This window comes from Perca flavescens, chromosome 4, assembly GCF_004354835.1.
Source record: "Perca flavescens isolate YP-PL-M2 chromosome 4, PFLA_1.0, whole genome shotgun sequence".
Classification (NCBI taxonomy): domain Eukaryota; kingdom Metazoa; phylum Chordata; class Actinopteri; order Perciformes; family Percidae; genus Perca; species Perca flavescens.
Genome location: NC_041334.1, coordinates 9,682,114 through 9,700,720, shown reverse-complemented (window position 1 = coordinate 9,700,720; position 18,607 = coordinate 9,682,114). Strand labels below are relative to the sequence as shown.

General features: G+C 39.4%; 1 protein-coding gene across 1 annotated transcript; it reads right to left on the bottom strand.

Moving 5' to 3' along the window:
• Positions 1-1,811: 1,811 nt before the first annotated feature.
• pigu (phosphatidylinositol glycan anchor biosynthesis, class U) lies at positions 1,812-18,107 on the bottom strand. The gene is made up of 12 exons (XM_028576108.1): positions 17,898-18,107; positions 14,929-14,993; positions 13,395-13,454; positions 11,652-11,714; positions 11,097-11,206; positions 10,133-10,233; positions 9,745-9,842; positions 9,299-9,453; positions 7,769-7,912; positions 7,539-7,663; positions 6,584-6,726; positions 1,812-3,869 (listed from the first exon to the last, which is right to left on the bottom strand). Exons 1-12 carry the CDS (start codon positions 18,025-18,027, stop codon positions 3,756-3,758), a joined length of 1,308 nt encoding a protein of 435 aa, XP_028431909.1. The 5' UTR covers positions 18,028-18,107; the 3' UTR covers positions 1,812-3,755.
• Between the last annotated feature and the right edge of the window lie 500 nt (positions 18,108-18,607).

Here is an 18,607-nt window from a genome sequence, read left to right as displayed (position 1 = left end):
TACTTTTTAAATTATGCCTGAATATGACCAAAAACTGCAAAAAATGATGATGCACTGACAACGCCTCTCACACACACACACACACACACAAAATAACAATAAATAAAACAGATAGGTAAAACCAACCACCTCATGTTTAATAATAATTATTTTTTTTACATGTTCACTCATTCATCAAATATAGCATCACCCCTTTCAAACTTTGCATTTTAATATCTGTAACAAAACAAAACACAATAATATGTACAGTATCAAAACAACAGATGAGCTCCTCATTTTTCTGAAATAAAAAGAATCAAAAGAAAACAAACGTTTTTAGTGCAGCAATTAAATAAATATAACAAATTACTTTATTTTCCCTCATTGGTATCAAAATGGCGACCTTCTGCTAGAATAGACGAGCAACTGAACAGGCTTGTTTCTGTGTTTTGGTTTCACAGTTAGTATTTATGTCATTGTACAGTAAGCAGAATTTGTTAGTCATTTCACATGAAAACCAGTTTACATACAGTATAATAAAAGCTTTTGCACGTATTTAGCCGCTGATGTAAAAAAAATATTTCAGTGGGTCTAATTTTGCGTGAAATTTGTTGTTGCTCCCATCATTATTTTCACAATCATTAAAACACAAACATTCATCTGTGGACTCCAAAGTAAAACATTCAAATAAAATCTATCTTTACATCAGTGTCCCAACATTTCTGAGGCTGTTTAAGGCTTATTTTAAGGGTGTGAATTCAATCCTTAAAAAAAGAAAGATTTTAAGTAGGTATATAGTATGTCCGTAGCTTCTATTAAAAGGCAGAAATGTTTGGTTTGCATGAAATTCTTGATTACGGATTTGCTGTTTGGCTTCCAGATTAAGGAGAAATGTTATCAAATGGAAAGAGGGGGAAAATGGTGGTGGTATATCCAAAATCCACACAAACACAAAGCACTATGTCGTGTAAACAAAAAGTCAGTATGCAGTTCGGTTGATTTCTGACCTGTTTGATCGACACTATTCTCCCATAATGCAACGCAAAAAGGAAATGGAGCTCACACGTATATATATAAAAAAGAATAAATCAAAATACACTGCATAAAAGACCTTGGAGAACAATTAAATATTCAATCTTTCTTTCGGTTTGTGAAGTTAAACTGGCAGTGAGACATTTGTATAAATCCCTGTTAGTATATAAACGTAAAGTCTGTTGATTTTGTGTGTACACTAAAAGGTAAAACAGTATACTTTGATGACTAGTATGTAGCACATGCTGTAGAGTCATATTATGTATGTAGGACACAGCATGAGTGCAAAGAGGCGTTTATGCTGCATTCGAGTCATGTTGGACAGGATGGTTGAGTTTCCTACTTGAAAATAACGTTTGTGACATTTTATTTTTTTAAAAAGGTCCAATGTGTGTGAATTTCTCCCATCTAGCGTTGAGATCATATATTGCAATCAACTCTCTCGCACCACGCAGTTCAAAGTACGTATTACAGCTACGGTAGCCTTCACGCTTCAAAAAGCCGGTCTCTTGCTCTTTTCAATATCCTTTTTTCTTTTTCTGGCCGAAGAAGAAGACTCCTGTTCCTGAAATTTGGATTTTGAATACGTGTGGTCCTCCATGTTTCCTTCTTCAGACTAGCCGGTACCTGGAAGCTACGATACCCATTAGCAGCATTAGCAGCACCTGTTAGTTTATCATGTGACAGCGAAAACGCGAAAGGCGGAGCAGCATGTCCTGTATGTCCCTTACCGGCTAATGTATTTCAGGATGGCGCATGAATATGGAGCGTCTACTCCAGTTCATGCGAATGCAAATGTAATATTTCAAGTCAAAATGAATACTTGGAATTGATGGTGGTGGTAATATTATAATTATTATTTGTGAACGGTGTGAACACAGATTTTTGATAATGAACAACTAAACATGTTACACACTGGACCTTTAAAGTCCTAAATTGAAGAACAAGTTTGACAATTTGGGGAATACACTTATTCGCTTTTTGGTGGAGCGTTCGATGGGAAGATTAACACCACTCATGTCTGTACGGCAAATATGAAACTCGAGTCAGCAGCGGCTTAGCTTAGCGTAGCACAAAGACTGAAAACAGGCACCTTAGCACACATCTAAAGCTCACTGATTAACAAGCTACATCATGTTTCTTTAAGCTGTACAAAACACAAAGTGCATTAAACAAACATGATACAACATTCACACTGAGCCAGGCTAGCTGTTTCCCCCGTTTCCAGTCTTTATGCTAAGCTAAGATAGCCAGCTGCTAGCTGTAGCTTCATCATCTAAAAGGCTGTTTTATGCTTCTGCGTAGAATTCTCTCGCTATGACTCTGGAGTCGCTACTCGATCTGAAGCTAATTTCCGTCACCTTGCACTTCTCCCTCGCTCCCCCACACACACACACGCATGCACGCATGCCGGCTCGACACACACACCAGCGCACAAGTATAAACATCAGGCCACTTAACGTAGGCTATGGCGAAAGCTCTGCGTGGAGCCTCCGCAGAACCATAAAACGGCCTCAACTCTCAGCAAGAAACCAAATAAAAGTATTTTTTACAAAATGTTCTGAACTATTCCTTTAAATGAGAGTCTAGAGTTCAGCGATTCGTCAGGTACATGTTTAGGTAAAAAGTTTAACAGTAACTTCTTGAAATAACTTCTATCATACATGCAGAAATAGAGTAAATGATGAAAACTTGAGCTGTTCAGTGGCACACAATCGGTTCCTTTGTAGAAACCTACATGGAGATTACAAGCAGAAAAACCCCCAAATCCCAACGTTTTTAGACAAATGTCTCGGTGTTCAGGGAGCTGAAGCTATCACGGTCGCAGAAAGTGTTTATGTACCACGACGAGGTTCATATCGGCTTGACTGGTTTTCACTTGAGATGAGATGCAACACTAATAATACGGAATTTGTTAATTGAAGAGCAGACTGTAAAAAATAGGGGGACTGTAAGAAAGCAGTTAGAAAACGAGAGGCAAACCCTTAAAGATAGCTTTCCCACCACAAAAGGAAACCAGTTTGAACACAAATGTATTCAGGTAAACATGAAAAACACAAAGAGAATGTGTGTGGGAGAGCTGGATATCAGGAATGATCAAATCAGAGCCAGCTTCCCACAATTTCCCACAAGGCTTCAAAATAAAAGCCCCCCGATCCCCCCAGAGCAGAGTGACGTTTCCTTCCAGAAAGAAAAAGAAAAAGCTGTGTGAGAGTTGATGCTTCAAAATAAAAAGCTGTCTAGGCAGAGCTGCAGAATAACAACACAGCGCCAAAATAAAATTATCCTGGAAGTGGCGGTCAGCAGGACAAAAAGCTTCAAAATAAAAGCCACCGTCACAGGTAGGGGGAGGCTTCAAAATAAGAGTTCTCCAGAGGACAAATAGAGATATTTAGTTGTTCGTTTGTCTCACACGGCAGGAGCAAGATTTCTACATCCCATGTCAGCATGTGTCTGTCATGTAGTATTTTGTGACTTCTTTGTATGTGAAGTAGTACCAGACACACGTACTGCATGTGTGTTAATGTCCTGTCTGAGGACCAGTGTGGCTCTGAAAGTCTTTATCCTCCTCACTTTGCGTTTGCTCCCTTTGAGGTGAAGGGAAACCCTGAGCAGTCTCTCTTTTCCTCGTAGAGGCTGTCAGCCAGATGGTGATGTGCGTATGAGTGTGTGTGTGTGTGTGTGTGTGTGTGTGTGTGTGTGTGTGTGTGTGTGTGTGTGTGTGTGTGTGCAGGTGTGTGTATTTATTTAAGAACTAGTGTAGCCTCGGAGCCATCTTTTCTCTTCAGATACAATCCGTAGGTGAGGTGATGTTCTCTCCTCAAGAAGGCGTAGAAATAATCCGACACCAGCAGAATCTGAGGGGAAATACATATTAGTACATAGATACAGTCCTCAGCGTGTGATTCAGAAGTAATAGTAATAATAATAATAATAATAATAATAGTAGTAAAAATTGTTTTAAGTAATGGTATTAGCAAACTGAAAAGAAGAACAAATATAAAATATCAGACCGACATCTCACTAGACCTTTATAAGATCACTTATTGTAATAAAATATGCATTATGTTTATGTTTAACCATTGAGACCTGAGCTAATTTCACTTGACGTACAGTATCTCACAAAAGTGAGTACACCCCTCACATTTTAGTTAATATTTCATTATATCTTTTAATGGGACAACACTGAAGAAATGACACTTTGCTACAATGTAAAGTATTAAGTTTACAGCTTGTATAAACAGTGTAAACGTGCTGTCCCCTCAAAATAACTCAACACACAGCCATTAATGTCTAAACCGCTGGCAACAAAAGTCAGTACACTCCTATGTTAAATTCCCATAGAGGCAGGCAGGCCAGTTATTTCATGGACTCAGGATACTATGCCTCCTTATAAAGTTCCCTTGGCCTTTGGAATTCAAATAGCCCCACATCATTACATAGCCTTCACCATACCTAGAGATTGGCATGGGGTACTTTCCATAAAATCATCTCTCAATGGAAATCAAACCAGCTACTAGGCTAACCAACATAAAACCATGCCAATCTCTAGGTATGGTGAAGGGTAAAACTAAAATGTGAGGGGTGTACTCACTTTTGTGAGATACTGTATGACCAATAATAATGAATAAAAGAAAATAATTATGAAATGTACAGTGGGGGAAATAAGTATTTGACCCCTTGCTGATTTTGCAGGTTTGCCCACTTACAAAGAATGCAAAAATCTACAATTTTAATCATATGTACATTCTAACAGTGAAAGACAGAATCCCAAAGAAAATTCCAGAAAATCACATCATATGAATTTATTAAAATTGATAACCATCTGATGAGGAAAAACAAGTATTTGACCCCCTGGACAAACAGCAAGTATTCTGGCTCCTACAAGCCAGTTAGTCTTTCTTTAAGACACAGCCCCAATCCGAACCAATTATCTACATCAAATATACCTGCCTCACCTCGTTACCTGTATAAAAGACACCTGTGAACACCCAAACAACCAGCATCCAACATCACTACCATGGGCAAGACCAAAGAGCTTTCTACGGACATCAGGGACAAGATTGTTGATCTGCACAAGGCTGGGATGGGCTACAAGAGAATCGGAAAGCAACTTGGAGAGAAAAGATCAACTGTCGGTGCAGTTATCAGGAAATCGAAGAAGCACCACACCACCGCCAACCTCCCTCGATCTAGGCCTCCACACAAGATCTTGCCTCGTGGGGTGTCCCTGATCATGCGAACGGTGAGGAATCATCCCAAAACCACAAGGGGGGACTGATGAATCAACTGAAGGCAGCTGGGACCACAGTTACAAAAGAAACGGTTGGTAACACACTACGCCGTCATGGATTGAAATCCTGCAGCGCACGCAAGGTCCCCCTGCTCAAGAAGAAACATGTACAGGCCCGCATGAAGTTCGCCATTCACCACCTGGACGACTCAGAAGAGGCCTGGAAGAAGGTGATGTGGTCAGATGAGACCAAAATAGAACTTTTTGGCCTCAACTCAACTCGTCGTGTTTGGAGGGCAAAGAACACCGAGTACAACCCAAAGAACACCATCCCCACCGTCAAGCATGGTGGTGGCAACATCATGCTTTGGGGGTGCTTTTCAGCCAAGGGGACGGGACAACTCCATCGTATTGAGGGGAGGATGGACGGGGCCATGTATCGTGGAATTCTGGACCGACATCTCCTTCCCTCAGTGAGAGAGCTGAAGATGGGTCGAGGATGGGTGTTTCAGCACGACAACGACCCTAAGCACACCGCCAAAGCAACAAAAGAGTGGCTGAAGAAGAAGCACATCAAGGTTCTGGAGTGGCCTAGCCAGTCTCCAGACCTGAATCCGATTGAAAATCTTTGGAGGGAGCTTAAAATTTGAGTTGCCAGGCGACAACCTCGAAACCTGAATGATTTGGAGGCTGTCTGCAGGGAGGAGGGGCCAACATCCCTGCCGAAATGTGCATAAACCTTGTCACCAACTATAAAAACCGTTTGACATCTGTGCTGGCCAATAATGGCTTTTCTACAAAATATTAACATGGTGTTTGTCCAGGGGGTCAAATACTTGTTTTTCCTCATCAGATGGTTATCAATTTTAATAAATTCATATGATGTGATTTTCTGGAATTTTCTTTGGGATTCTGTCTTTCACTGTTAGAATGTACATATGATTACAATTGTAGATTTTTGCATTCTTTGTAAGTGGGCAAACCTGCAAAATCAGCAAGGGGTCAAATACTTATTTCCCCCACTGTACATTCTCTCTCTATTCTAAAAGCCAGGAAGGCTTCCTGTTCCAGTTAAAGGAAAAGGTCAACATTTGTGGAAATATGCTAATTTGCTTTCTGGCAGAGAGTTAAATGAGAAGATTGATATCACTCTTATGCCTGTATGTCCTGTAGCTTGAGTCAGTAGCTGGTTAGCTTAGCTTAGCACAAAGACTGGAAACAGGGGGACACAGCTAGCCTGGCTCTATCCTGAGGTAACAAAATCAACCTACCAGAACCTCTACAGCTCAAATATAATTATATATGTATAAGGCCAAGCTCCCATCCAGGCCGTCCTACCTGTGCCACGTTGAATAGCAGTGTGATGGCGTAGTAGAAGTTGGAGTTGGCGCTGCCGGCGTAGATCCAGAGGTGCCAGAGAACCGGGAACAGAGCCGAGCAGGTGAGCAGGACGCAGGACACCAGGAAGATGTTCCTCAAGACTGAACGGGGGGGGGGGAGGTGGAACCAGGAAAGAGATTGTTTTTGACTTACCCAATTACATCAACATAGCATGTAGAGTCTGAAATTCATGAGTTTTTGAGTGCTTTATTGAGATATTATTATTGCAGGATGTTGTTGAAAGTTGAAAATGTTACACATAATAATAAACATCAACCTTTGGATGATTGTCATTAAATTTGGGGCACACATTTCATAGTCCAATGAGGATAACATTTCAAGTCTTATTTGATCCCCTGTTGGTTAATCTACGGCCGCCAGCATGTCATCATTTCCATTTATGTTATATTCTTATTATCATTATAAGGTAAAGAATGAATGACTGGATTACTGACAACTTCAGCTTTACTTTGACATGTAACGTCATGAATGGATCGATATTGGGGGATGATACGGCCGTGTTTTAATGGACGGTGGTGAATGAAATAAAGATCAAATGCCCTTTCTTTACTGTACTCTGTTGTGTTTGACTTAAAAGTTTTAAACAAGGACCTTCAGTATTAGAATTAAGTAGCGTGTGAAATATACGATGTGTCAGTATATAGTATCTACAGCTGTTATTTCCATGTTTCAAATGCAAATTAATTCAACATATCAGCTGCTGCTATGTATATATGTATACTGAAAATATATTTTAGGATTAAGTTAATTCCATTTTATGTGCTCCGGGCAGCTGTGTCATTAAAAATAAGTATTGGATTGGACTCAAAATGACTACTAACTAAAAGAAGTACTGTGACACTTTGGGATATGTAATACACATCATCTTTCTTTCTTTGTTTCCTCCACTCACATCTGTGCAGGTGACTCCAGACAGGAAGGAAGGCCAGGTAGAGAGCGATGTCTCCCACAGTGGGGTAAGACTTGAAGATGGAGATCACAGCCAACTGCATGAAGATCAGGAACACCGGATGCTCTCTGGAACACAGAAGCACAGATATTTGAAAGAATTTAGTCTTATTGGCTGCATTCACTTGGAAGGGCATACGCTGTGCGAGCGGGGCTCTGGGAGAGAGGACTTACTTGAGTTTGATGGACAGGGGGATAGTGTAGAAGAAGACGTTGATCTGGAAGACGCAGAGGAAGAAGAGGCGGAAGTGTTCAAACATCTCGGCGAAGAAATACCAGAAGAGGCCGATGTTCGGGGTCAGGTCTGGTACGGAGAGACTGCAGGGAGGGGAGGGGGGGGGGGGAACAGATGGTCAACACTACGACTACTGCTGGATATTTGAGGAATACAAAAAAAAAAAAAAAAAAAAAGGGTAATGATATTTAATCAGCCAATATGAAACATAAACACATAACATGAACATATGGTTACTAAAGAATTGTGACGTTATGTCTTGAGAGGGACATTTAACAGTAAAATATAAAACTTGTCAGCGCTCTAACTATGTAATGGTTAAACAGTTTAATTTTTTTTTTGGTCCCTCTCTCTTTTCTCTTCTTTCTTAATTTGCTTTCTATCTTTCTTGCATTATTTTTTATTAATGTAATATGATGAGGTGTTGACCTGCCAAGGGACTACAGATGAAAATTAGCTTTTTTGCTAACTCTGGCACGTTTACATTTTAAGTGTAAACTAAAATGTTGAAGATTGATGTGCAATGTACACCTTTTGAATGGTTTCTTTAAGCCAAGACCACCGCTAATCATTTTCGGTAGAAAAAAGTGTATATAAAGAGCAACAGTACAGCGCTGTCAGCAATAAATTTACTAAACAACAGCCTTGGACCTGAAAATACATTTAGATGCTAATGAGAAAAGGAGACAAACATTGTAAAAACTACAAAATCTTGGAAAAAGATGGTAGAAAGAAGGAAGGAAGGAAGGCAAGAATACATCAAAATAGTATCAAAAACTTCTAAAACACTGACATAAGAAGAAACAAGCGAGAAAATTGTAAAAAAGTAGAAGGAAGGCAAAATTAGGTCACATTTTTGGTAGGAAAAAAAAAATTCTACATAAAGAGGAACAATGTTCTGGACAACAGCCTTGTAACTATTAAAGATTTTGTTAAATATCTCACGTACCCCCTGCAGTCCTCCAAAGTACCCCTAGGGGGACACGTACCCCCATTTGAGAACCACTGTTCTAACCTATATCAGTGTAAATAGTACCGGGACTTAACGTCTTCGTTCCCAGGATCTTTTCCTTCGTTCTGTTCCAAAGGTTAGAACTGAGCTGGGGAAAAAAGGCATTTAAGTTACAGAAACCCATGAAACTTAATAAGCTGCTCTCATTGGTTGCTTTTAAGAGGATGTTGATCGACTTGGAGGCAGCCACATCTGGCTGTAGATGTTTTGCCTAATGTGTTTAGGATTATGGTTGACTTATTATTATTATTTTTTTTTTTACGTTTTTCGTGTTTTTGTGTACCGTATTTGGTGCTTGTATGTATGTGTGTGGTTGAACTGCTGCCTGTCTTGGCCTCTTGAAAAAGAGATTTTTAATCTCAATGAGTGTCTTCCTGGTTAAATAAAAAGGTAAAAAAAAATAAAACCGCAACAGGGAACCTTTAAGCTTGGCTAAAATGGTCAGTTCAGCACTCACATGAAGCCGTAGACAGACGGCAGGTAGTCCCAGGAGCCGAGCAGGAAAAAGGAGAGGCAGACAATGACGAACAGGCTGCCCAGGTACATGAAGGCATACTGAGCAATGAACCACCAGAAGCTGGCCCGCCGGTAGTTCACCGGGATGTACTGACGCTGGAGGACGAGAATCAGAAACATGGAATGGCTTTAATGACAGGCAGAAATCCAGGAGATTAAACTCAAATATATATATATATATATATATATATATAAAAAAGGCAGACAGACATGATGAGTAGGGATTTTAAAGCAGGAAACAAGAAAAACGGTGATAAAGGAGAAAAAGAGCAGCAGGAGAAAATGGAGTTGGAAGGGACAGAAAAAGTAATGGTGAAAGAGCAACAAAAAAGACGGAGCATTAGGACTCCTTAAATACGAACGTGTCCATTCATACACACACCGTACCTGCATCAAATAGAGCAGCGCTGCGGCGCACAGAGTGAGAGGATAGATGGACTGATATGTGGCCAAGGAGAGAAATACGGCGCTCAGCAAAACATTCCCTGCAACATGAACGTAGAAACACTCCAATAAAATGATCAATTCACGTTTTCATTGTTGCCGTCATTTTAACTTTGACAGTCAAAGCATTCAAAGAGCTCCATTTATGAATAACATTGCTAGAATACAATACTGTGACAGCTCCTGACTTTACTTTTCATTTATACATTTTATAATTTTAGCGCACAATAAGTCCTACAGAAAACAGCTGTGTCCCACACAGGCAGACATTGTCGTTATGGATCCAGAAATGTGGACTCACGTCACGCTTGTTATTCAACTCAAACTTCACCTTTGATTGTAGAGAGGATGAAAAGGGCGAGGACGGCGTTGTTCAGGCCACAGGTTGACTTGGCGACGCAGGACAGGATGGTGAACGGGTTCAATAGGTAACTGCGAGAGAAGAAACAAGTGTGATGATAACACTACGGGAAGACTTGTCTGATTACGATTGGCCACTAAGATGATTTTACAACAAGAAACTTGAAGGCTGCGCTATTTACTTCAGTGTTTAACAGTAAGGGTTGCCCAATGGCCCGGGGCAAGTAAAACGCCACGTCGGGCAGGTAAATATCACATCCCACTGGCCTAATTCTCTTGGCCCCCTCACCATAACCACGTTGGAGAATGCTTTTTGAATGATTTTAATGTGCCGTTTGCGATCGAGAATTGAGTTGGCACTAGCGCCGCATGACTGGCGGCTGTCTTTTTTTAGAAGGAGAAGAAGATGATGGGTGTCAGTAGACACAAATATGACAGAAAGTTAGTTTTATAAGTCTTACCTACTGCACCTTTAAGTCGTTGTCGTTATTTGATAACCACTAAAAAGAAATCTGTAAAAAAAATCAACTTCGGGCAAGCCATGCTAGCTCTGTGAGGCTGTACTTTGGCACAGTGCTGCTTTGAGCTAAAATGCTAACACAGCAGGTATAATGTTCACCATGTTGGTTCAGCAGATGGTGTTAGCTAGCACTTGCTAGTTTTGCATCTGAATCAAAATTTGAAACTTTGACCTCGTGGTGGCGGTAGAGGAAAAGTCAGGCTGCATTCACGTCAATCAGGTGTCGCGGCTACTACCGGGTATTAATAAAGGTTGATCTTATTTCTTCTTATAGACAGCGAGCTATGATTGGTCAGGGTTTAGCGAGTAGTCTGACATGTCTCTCACCATGTCACAGCAACAACTCTGACATGGTGACCATCTCTTACTGATAACTGGGGGCTTGCTGCGTGGAAACGTGTGTGCTTGTACTTACAACATGGCTACTTTCAGAGGGATGTAGTACATTTCTTTGGGGCTCCTGATGAGCTCCAGGCAGTCGAGGGGGTAGCGGTCGGCCTCCAGGGCATATTTCTGCTTTCTGAACTGAAACAGCATCAACAGCACATTTAACACGTTACAACACGGCAGGAAAATACACAGTGAACACCAAATAATACACTGGATGTCAACATTTCAACTATATAATATATCTATAAACAACTCAGCCAAGTGGCAGTGAAACAAGTATATAGTTTCTGTATTTTTTTTAACTGGGAAAGTCCATGTCCAAATATTTGAATTTTCCTTTTTTTTTTTTTTTTTTTTTTTGTGGCCAGGTGGGTTCAGTGGGTAGACCAGGCGCACATATACTGAGAGGTTTATGCCTCGACGCAGAGGTCCAGGGTTGGAATCCGACCTGTGACGATTTCCTGCATGTCTTCCCCCCCCCCCTTTCTCAGCTAGCTGTCCTGTCAAAAATGAAAGGCGGAAAAGCCCCCAAAAATTATCTTTTCTCAGTACTTTTTAAGGCCCATTTCTGTTTTCTTACCACTTGTTTGTTGTAGTCCTTCACGGTCATGTAGAGAGCCACAGCAGTGATCACATCTGCCAACTAAAGAGACAGAAAGACAGAGAATGAGCAGCCGAGCCTCTGAAATATAAAACACCCATTTACTTTCTAGAGCTGGGCGATATGGCAAAACTTAAAGTTTTGCCTATTGAACCCGTATATGTATGTATGTATGTTTGTGTATATATATATATATATATATATTTTTTTTTTTTTATTTAATGTTTATTTGGCAGGGACAAATGCATAGAACATTGCTTTATAAAGAATACAAAGTAGATGCCATGCATACAGGTTTATAGCCATGATTAATTTGCAACCCCTGTCTCTGGTTAGGCTTTTAAAATGAAAACAGAAATTACAGAGTATTAATATACATTTTTTTAACTATTAAATACATACAATAAATACATTCCATACATGAAATAAGATATGAACTTAAATTAATGTAAAAATCACTATAAAACAGAGTTTAGACACATTTAACAATACACGAACACAAAAGTATGCATATGTCTATGCATGCTAACATATGCAACATTATGTGTGTATGACTTGTCTTGTATCTTGTATAGTCAGTGTTCACTGAGTTGTTTCAGTTTCAGCCATTGCTTTAAATGTGTATTAAAAACCTTGAGTTCTGTCAATGTTTTAATTTCTAATGGTAAAGCGTTCCACAATTTTATGCCTCTTACTGAAAATGATGTCTGACCAAATGTTGTTCTACGTTTTGCCGCTATACAGTTACCACTTATTGTGCCTCTAGTTCTTATTCCGCTTTTTTGTTTCACCACTAATTGACAAAATATTTCTGGTGAAAGGTTATTCACACACTTAGAAATTAATTTTAGAAATGAATAATTTACAAAACTGGTGCCATCTTACAGGTTTCTGGTCCATTACTTTTAATGCCTGTTTATATAATGACCTAATGGGTGTAATTGTTGTTTGATTGTTGTGGCGATATTGTAGTGTGACTATTGGTGCTTTCACAAAATATTAACACAGTGGGTTTTGATAAATAATCACCAATAATGTGGATACAATGTTAGTCATGTAGGCCGGCTACACACTGGCTGCGTGGCGTGAGCGTGGCGTTTGTTGTGTGTCAGCTGCGTGGCGTTTTCAATGTCCTTAAACACCAGAAACGTGTCTGACGCGCTGCTGCTGCTGCTGATAGCCTGATGTATGTTTCCCATTGATAACTTTAAATACCATATTAACCATAAATATATACTAATTTGATTACAGCAAAGACAACGTCGGCAGTATTGAAGGCAAAATAGGCTACAGAATATTTCATTCTGTATTGACAGGTGCAATATTAGAAAATCGATTATTTTTGTCATTTGTCAACATGTAATTTATTAATATGTATTTGTGTCAAAATTACATCAACATCTTTTCCTATTCTATTTTGCCTGGAAACGCTTCAAAGACATGGCTTACCATAAGGGAAGCAGTACTTTAAATTAAAGTATTGTGCAGACTGCTGAGCTTTCCCGGTCTGGGCTCACATTACAGAAAATCCTCTCGCATATTTAATCTGATGCAAATCCCAAAGAATTAGCATCTCAATCTGCGTTTTTCATTGGTGTATTTTCTCAAAGGTGAAATGCTTATTGGTATTCATACTTATTGTACATACTGTCACTTTTTGATTGACTTACAAAAACATGAAACTGCCCGAAAAAAAAAAAATGTTCTCTTCTTCTTACTCACCATAAACGTGATCTCTGCATAGTCCACCAAAAAGTGAAAGAAGTAAATGATGAGAGGAGTCTGAAGAGGAAAGAAAAGGACATCTGGGGTTAGAGCACCAACACAAACATGCAGTTGGGACAATGACACATATTTAACGAGACATGAGTGTGTTTATGCGGCATGCTGTGGTCAAATGCTTTTTAGATACTGTAGCTAAAATCATTTCTACTGAGATATGATCCTACCTGTGATGTCACTTCCTTTAAGTTTGACTTGTAAGCAAAAGTGTCTCTGCCACCTGCTTTGAATGGTGTTTTTTTTTTTTAAGATTATTTTTTGGGCTTTTCCGCCTGTATTTGACAGGACAGCTAGGTGAGAGAGACGGGGAAGACATGCAGGAAATCGTCACAGGTCGGATTCGAACCCTGGACCTCTGCGTCGAGGCATAAACCTCTCAGTATATGTGCGCCTGGTCCACCCACTGAGCCAACCCGGCCACCTTTGAATGGCGTTTAAGTGTTTTCAGATGGATTTTCCAATCAGTAAATTTGCCTGTTTGTGCATATTGGCAGCATACCACCACATACCAATGCAATGTAAACCTCTGCTACTTAAAATGTTTGGCTGCCTTGATAGAGATGCTAGATAAGGTTTTATTTGCATCCTTAATACATGAACGTCCCTGCTGCCTTGATTGACTCAAGAGTCTTTCTAGATAAAATAAAAATATTACACAATATTTTGCAAATTCCACCCTCTTTGTTTCAAACACTCTTCCGCTCTTTTCATTTTAAATACAGTTACACTTCATACTTTCTTAAGTTTTTCTTTTTTCTATTTCTGATTCCCAACTTTTGCAGAATATTTTTTTTTTTTTTCTCTTACTTTGTGTATTGTTATTGTTTACAACCCACTTTCCTGTTTAGGCATCATCGCATCATAAAGGACACTATCGTTCTCTTGTCGGAGAACGATAGTGTCGGAGAATGCTTGTTGAATCAATTGAGTTGGTACTTGCCGCTTTTTGACAGGTTTTTTTCCGACATCTGCATTTTTTTTTAATGCTCTTTTCAAGTTTTTTTGGGGCATTCTTTGACGTTTTTGATGTTTTTTTCAAAGGTTTTTTTCCCCCCCAATTCTTTTCACTAAAAACCTAAACATTGAACCCTGTAATGCTTAGGATGCGTTAAATGCAGGGATTGAATTTCACTTCATTGTACTGTACCATTGTATGAGACAAATATGTGTAAAATACCACGGCAAATTTTGGATCGGATTCTGAAATACAGATGGATTGGTTTCTTTTTTTAATTTGAAAAAAACTTGCAGAGGACGTGAAGTACTTCCTCTGTCATGACTATTGTCTGCAGGTATTGCATTCAGGCTCCACCCAGGACCAACAACCTCCACTAACAAGGCAGGGCAAAAACAGCTCTCATTCAGCACAAAGTGAAGACCACTCAGATGAAGATTTTTACTAACTCAGGAAACAAATACATAAATCAACGTGCGTGTGCATGTGTGTGTGTGTGTGTGTCTGTGCATCTCTCACCTCATGGAAAACATCTCCAGAGTACGGTGAGACTCCCAAGTCAAGCAGAGCCAAGCCTTCAACAACTGCAAACAAAGAAACAACATGTCTCAGTTTTATTCTGAGTACAATCAGCTGCAGAACCTTTTTATGGTGATGCAACTTCCTGTTACAACTCAACAATTAATGACGGGCTGTTGTGTGTGTGTGTGTGTGTGTGTGTGTGTGTGTGTGTGTGTGTGTGTGTGTGTGTGTGTGTGTGTGTGTGTGTGTGTGTGTGTGTGTGTGTGTGTGTGTGTGTGTGTGTGTGTGTGTGTGTGCGAGATACAAAAACCAAAGGCTCAAAAACGCTTCATATTTTGTTTGATAGATACAGAAATTAAAACAATATTTCATTAAAGAATTGAAAACAATTGCACATTACAGTAGCTAAAAATCTTCATCTGTATTCAAACCCTTTTGTGTTTAATATGTTATGATTCAAAAGCAATTTGTTATATTTTAGCAGTATACTGAAAAGACCAGGACTGTTTAGCTGTAAAACGATAATGGTTCGGGGACTCATTTTATTATTTGACCGTTTGTGACCCGGCCGCCATGTTGAAAACAGTCCAGCAGAGCAAAGTTACTTATTATACAGCTAAACAGTCCACATTTTTTTTTTTTTTTTTTTTTTTTTGAGGCCAAAAACAGGCAAAGCTGTAAGAGAATATTGATGCATATTTGATCAGCGCTGCCTAGTTATTAACACTGCCTTAGAGACTCCTCGTCTCTGATTGGTTGTTTTCCTTCGGGCGTAGTGGAATCTTGCAAAAGTCATTCGGAGGGGGCAGAGGAATTTCAGTACATTATCTGTCTTATGTAGTAATGTCAGGATATAGTGATGACCAGGGCTGGGTATTGTTAAAAAAATCTTCAATATCAGTACCGAAACCAATATCGTAACTTCGATACTGGCTCCTTAACAATTTTATCTATACCAATTTTATAAAATCCATTCTAACAAAAATAATTACAACATTACACGTTACGGCACAAACTTTTTTATTTATTTTTCAGCTCCTACTACGTGAGCCCTGTCACTGTGTAACGTAGAGTTTTTCCTGCCTGCCTCTACGATGTGTAACATTAGACAGCCAGCAGTATTAGATCTTGGTAGAAGCATGCTGCGTGCTTATTGGCTCACTGACATGGATAAGATTCACCCTTTACATATTAAAACTTGGTATTGAAAGACAACAAGGCATTTTTCGATACTTGATACTAAGGAGGCAATTCGGTCTGTGCCTTAAAAGTATTGAATTCCAGCCTAGAAATTTAGACACACCCTAGCGGCAGCAAATGTAATTTACAGCCAAGGTCAGTCTAGCAACTCAAACTCTCCAACTCCATTGGCTTGCAAGCTGGAAAAACCAAATTCTGGTCAGGCCAATCCCATCGTGTATAGAGTTGGTGGGCAGGCTTAACATAATGACGGCAGAGTTGCGACAGTTCCGCGTGAACTCCCTGCTACTTGAAAACAAAGAAGATGGCTGGCGAACCGCGGTCTTTCTAATCGGCTTTGGCTGTGACTCTGGAAGACTTGGAGTTAAGCTTTTCTTTGAGAAAAGAACGGCACTGAAGTCTTTCCTAAAAAAAGAAGATGTGTTCGAAGTTTTGCCTACCGGATAAGTCAAAACGTTGAATCTATCAACTAGCATTGCTCTGGTTGGCTATGAGTGCAGAGGGGATTTGAAAGACAACCGTTTATCCCGTCCCTCAGATTGAGCCCTGCCAATGGCTTGTCAGGCTAATTGAATTCGGTATCCAGCCCTAAATATGACACAAACTTATGTTTATAAAAGTTACCAGTAGCTTTAATATCTGTTTAACGCAAGTAATATTGTTATTGCAATGCTCAACAACATCATCGCATTCCACATCCTCATATCGTGCAGCCCTATTACCACCCTGAACTCATGCTTCACTCTAATCCCATCACAGCAGATACACATCTCTGATTGGTGCCATCCCTGCCCTCAACAAACTCAATTAATACTCAATGGACTCATGTTCTTGTGACTATACAGTATATTGTGTTACTTGTGGCTATGTTATTGTGATTAATTGTTCTTATGTGTGTACTGGCTGTAGAAACAAATTTCCTGCTATATATATATATATATTTATTTTTGATACCTTTTAATATTTTGAATTTAGGACATTTTCTTGTAATGGAGTATTTTCACTTGTGGTATTAGTACTTTCATGATTCCACTACTGAATAATACCACAGTGAACGGGTATTGTATTTAACATTTGACTTGGATAAAAATAAAAGTGGTTGCATTGTAAGTAACTAAAATGTATTTATAGAGCGCTTATTATTACAGATAAAAATCAGAAAGTGCTTTACATAAAAACACATACAAGAGTTAACACAATACACAATTAGAATTACATTATAATAAATAAAGTGCAGACAGGGCCCACCAAACGCCTGTCTAAATAGGTAGGTCTTTATCCGATTTTTTCAAAGAGTCTACAGGTCTTATTAAATATAGTAAATATGAAATGGTTTCTCCAGAGCTGTGTAAATAGTATCAGTATCCACCATTTGAAAACGAAAGGACTCGAGTGAAGTACTTGAGGAGGCTATCGGTCAATAGTCTCCTCTCACGTTAACCGGTAAAGACCCTGATTCTCTCTCTCTCTCGTTGCTGCAGCATCATCTTTGGATCAGAGAACATGATAAAAACCTCCACGGAAATACGAGTCAAAACTAACTTAAATCTCCAGCGACATAAATCACGAAAAAGCTGTTCTATTCTCCTCAATAAAGCGTCAGAGGGCATTTTTTTTATGTGGACGTCAAATCTAGGTTCTCTGTAGATAAACCGGTTGCCGACTTCACTCATTACTGGGTGACAGCAGCGCCAAGGAGAGGAGGCGAGCCGGAGCGGCGTTTCAGCCAGAGAATTAGCCCCCAAAAGCCACTAAACCCCGCTTACCTCTCTTCCAGGCGGTAAGCGGAGACACCACCTCCACTCTCTCCGATATGAGGTCCGCTAAACTGGATCTGTACAGAGCTGCACGGATCGTAACAGCCACAATCAAAAGTAGTGTCAAGGGAGCCGCCATCTTGACAAGGAAACCCTTTCCTCCGTCCTGCGAGGTGCACGATGGGAAATGAAGTATCTTTGTGTTGCAAAAGAAACTGAACGGATATTTTATTGGTGGATGAGTAGCCTCCACCTCAGATTTGTGACTGTGGTATCATATTAAAAAAAAGGTCTTTATTCCTGTCTTTATAACTCTTTAATGTTAGTAAATGGCTCGCTCTACATTTAAACATTCTCATACAGTGACATACATACATTTAGATTTTTCAGCCACATACGTCTGAAATAGCGGAACTATAACTTCTGAGCATGTTTTTAACCCGGGACTCTTTATGCGTTGGATCAAAACACAACTGACATGTAAAGTTAGACACATTAGATAGATAGCACTGGTTTCCCGCTGAGGATACTTTAAAACAAAATTAAGTAATTAAAAAATAATTCTCTATCTTCAGCAATTGGCACATTTAGGGGTCAACGTGATGTCAATACATTATTAAGCATATTGCATACTTAAAAAAGAAGAAAAGGAAAAATAAACATATAGGTTTCTGTAAATTAAATAATGTCTGTGTCATAAGATCAAGCTGGACTATATA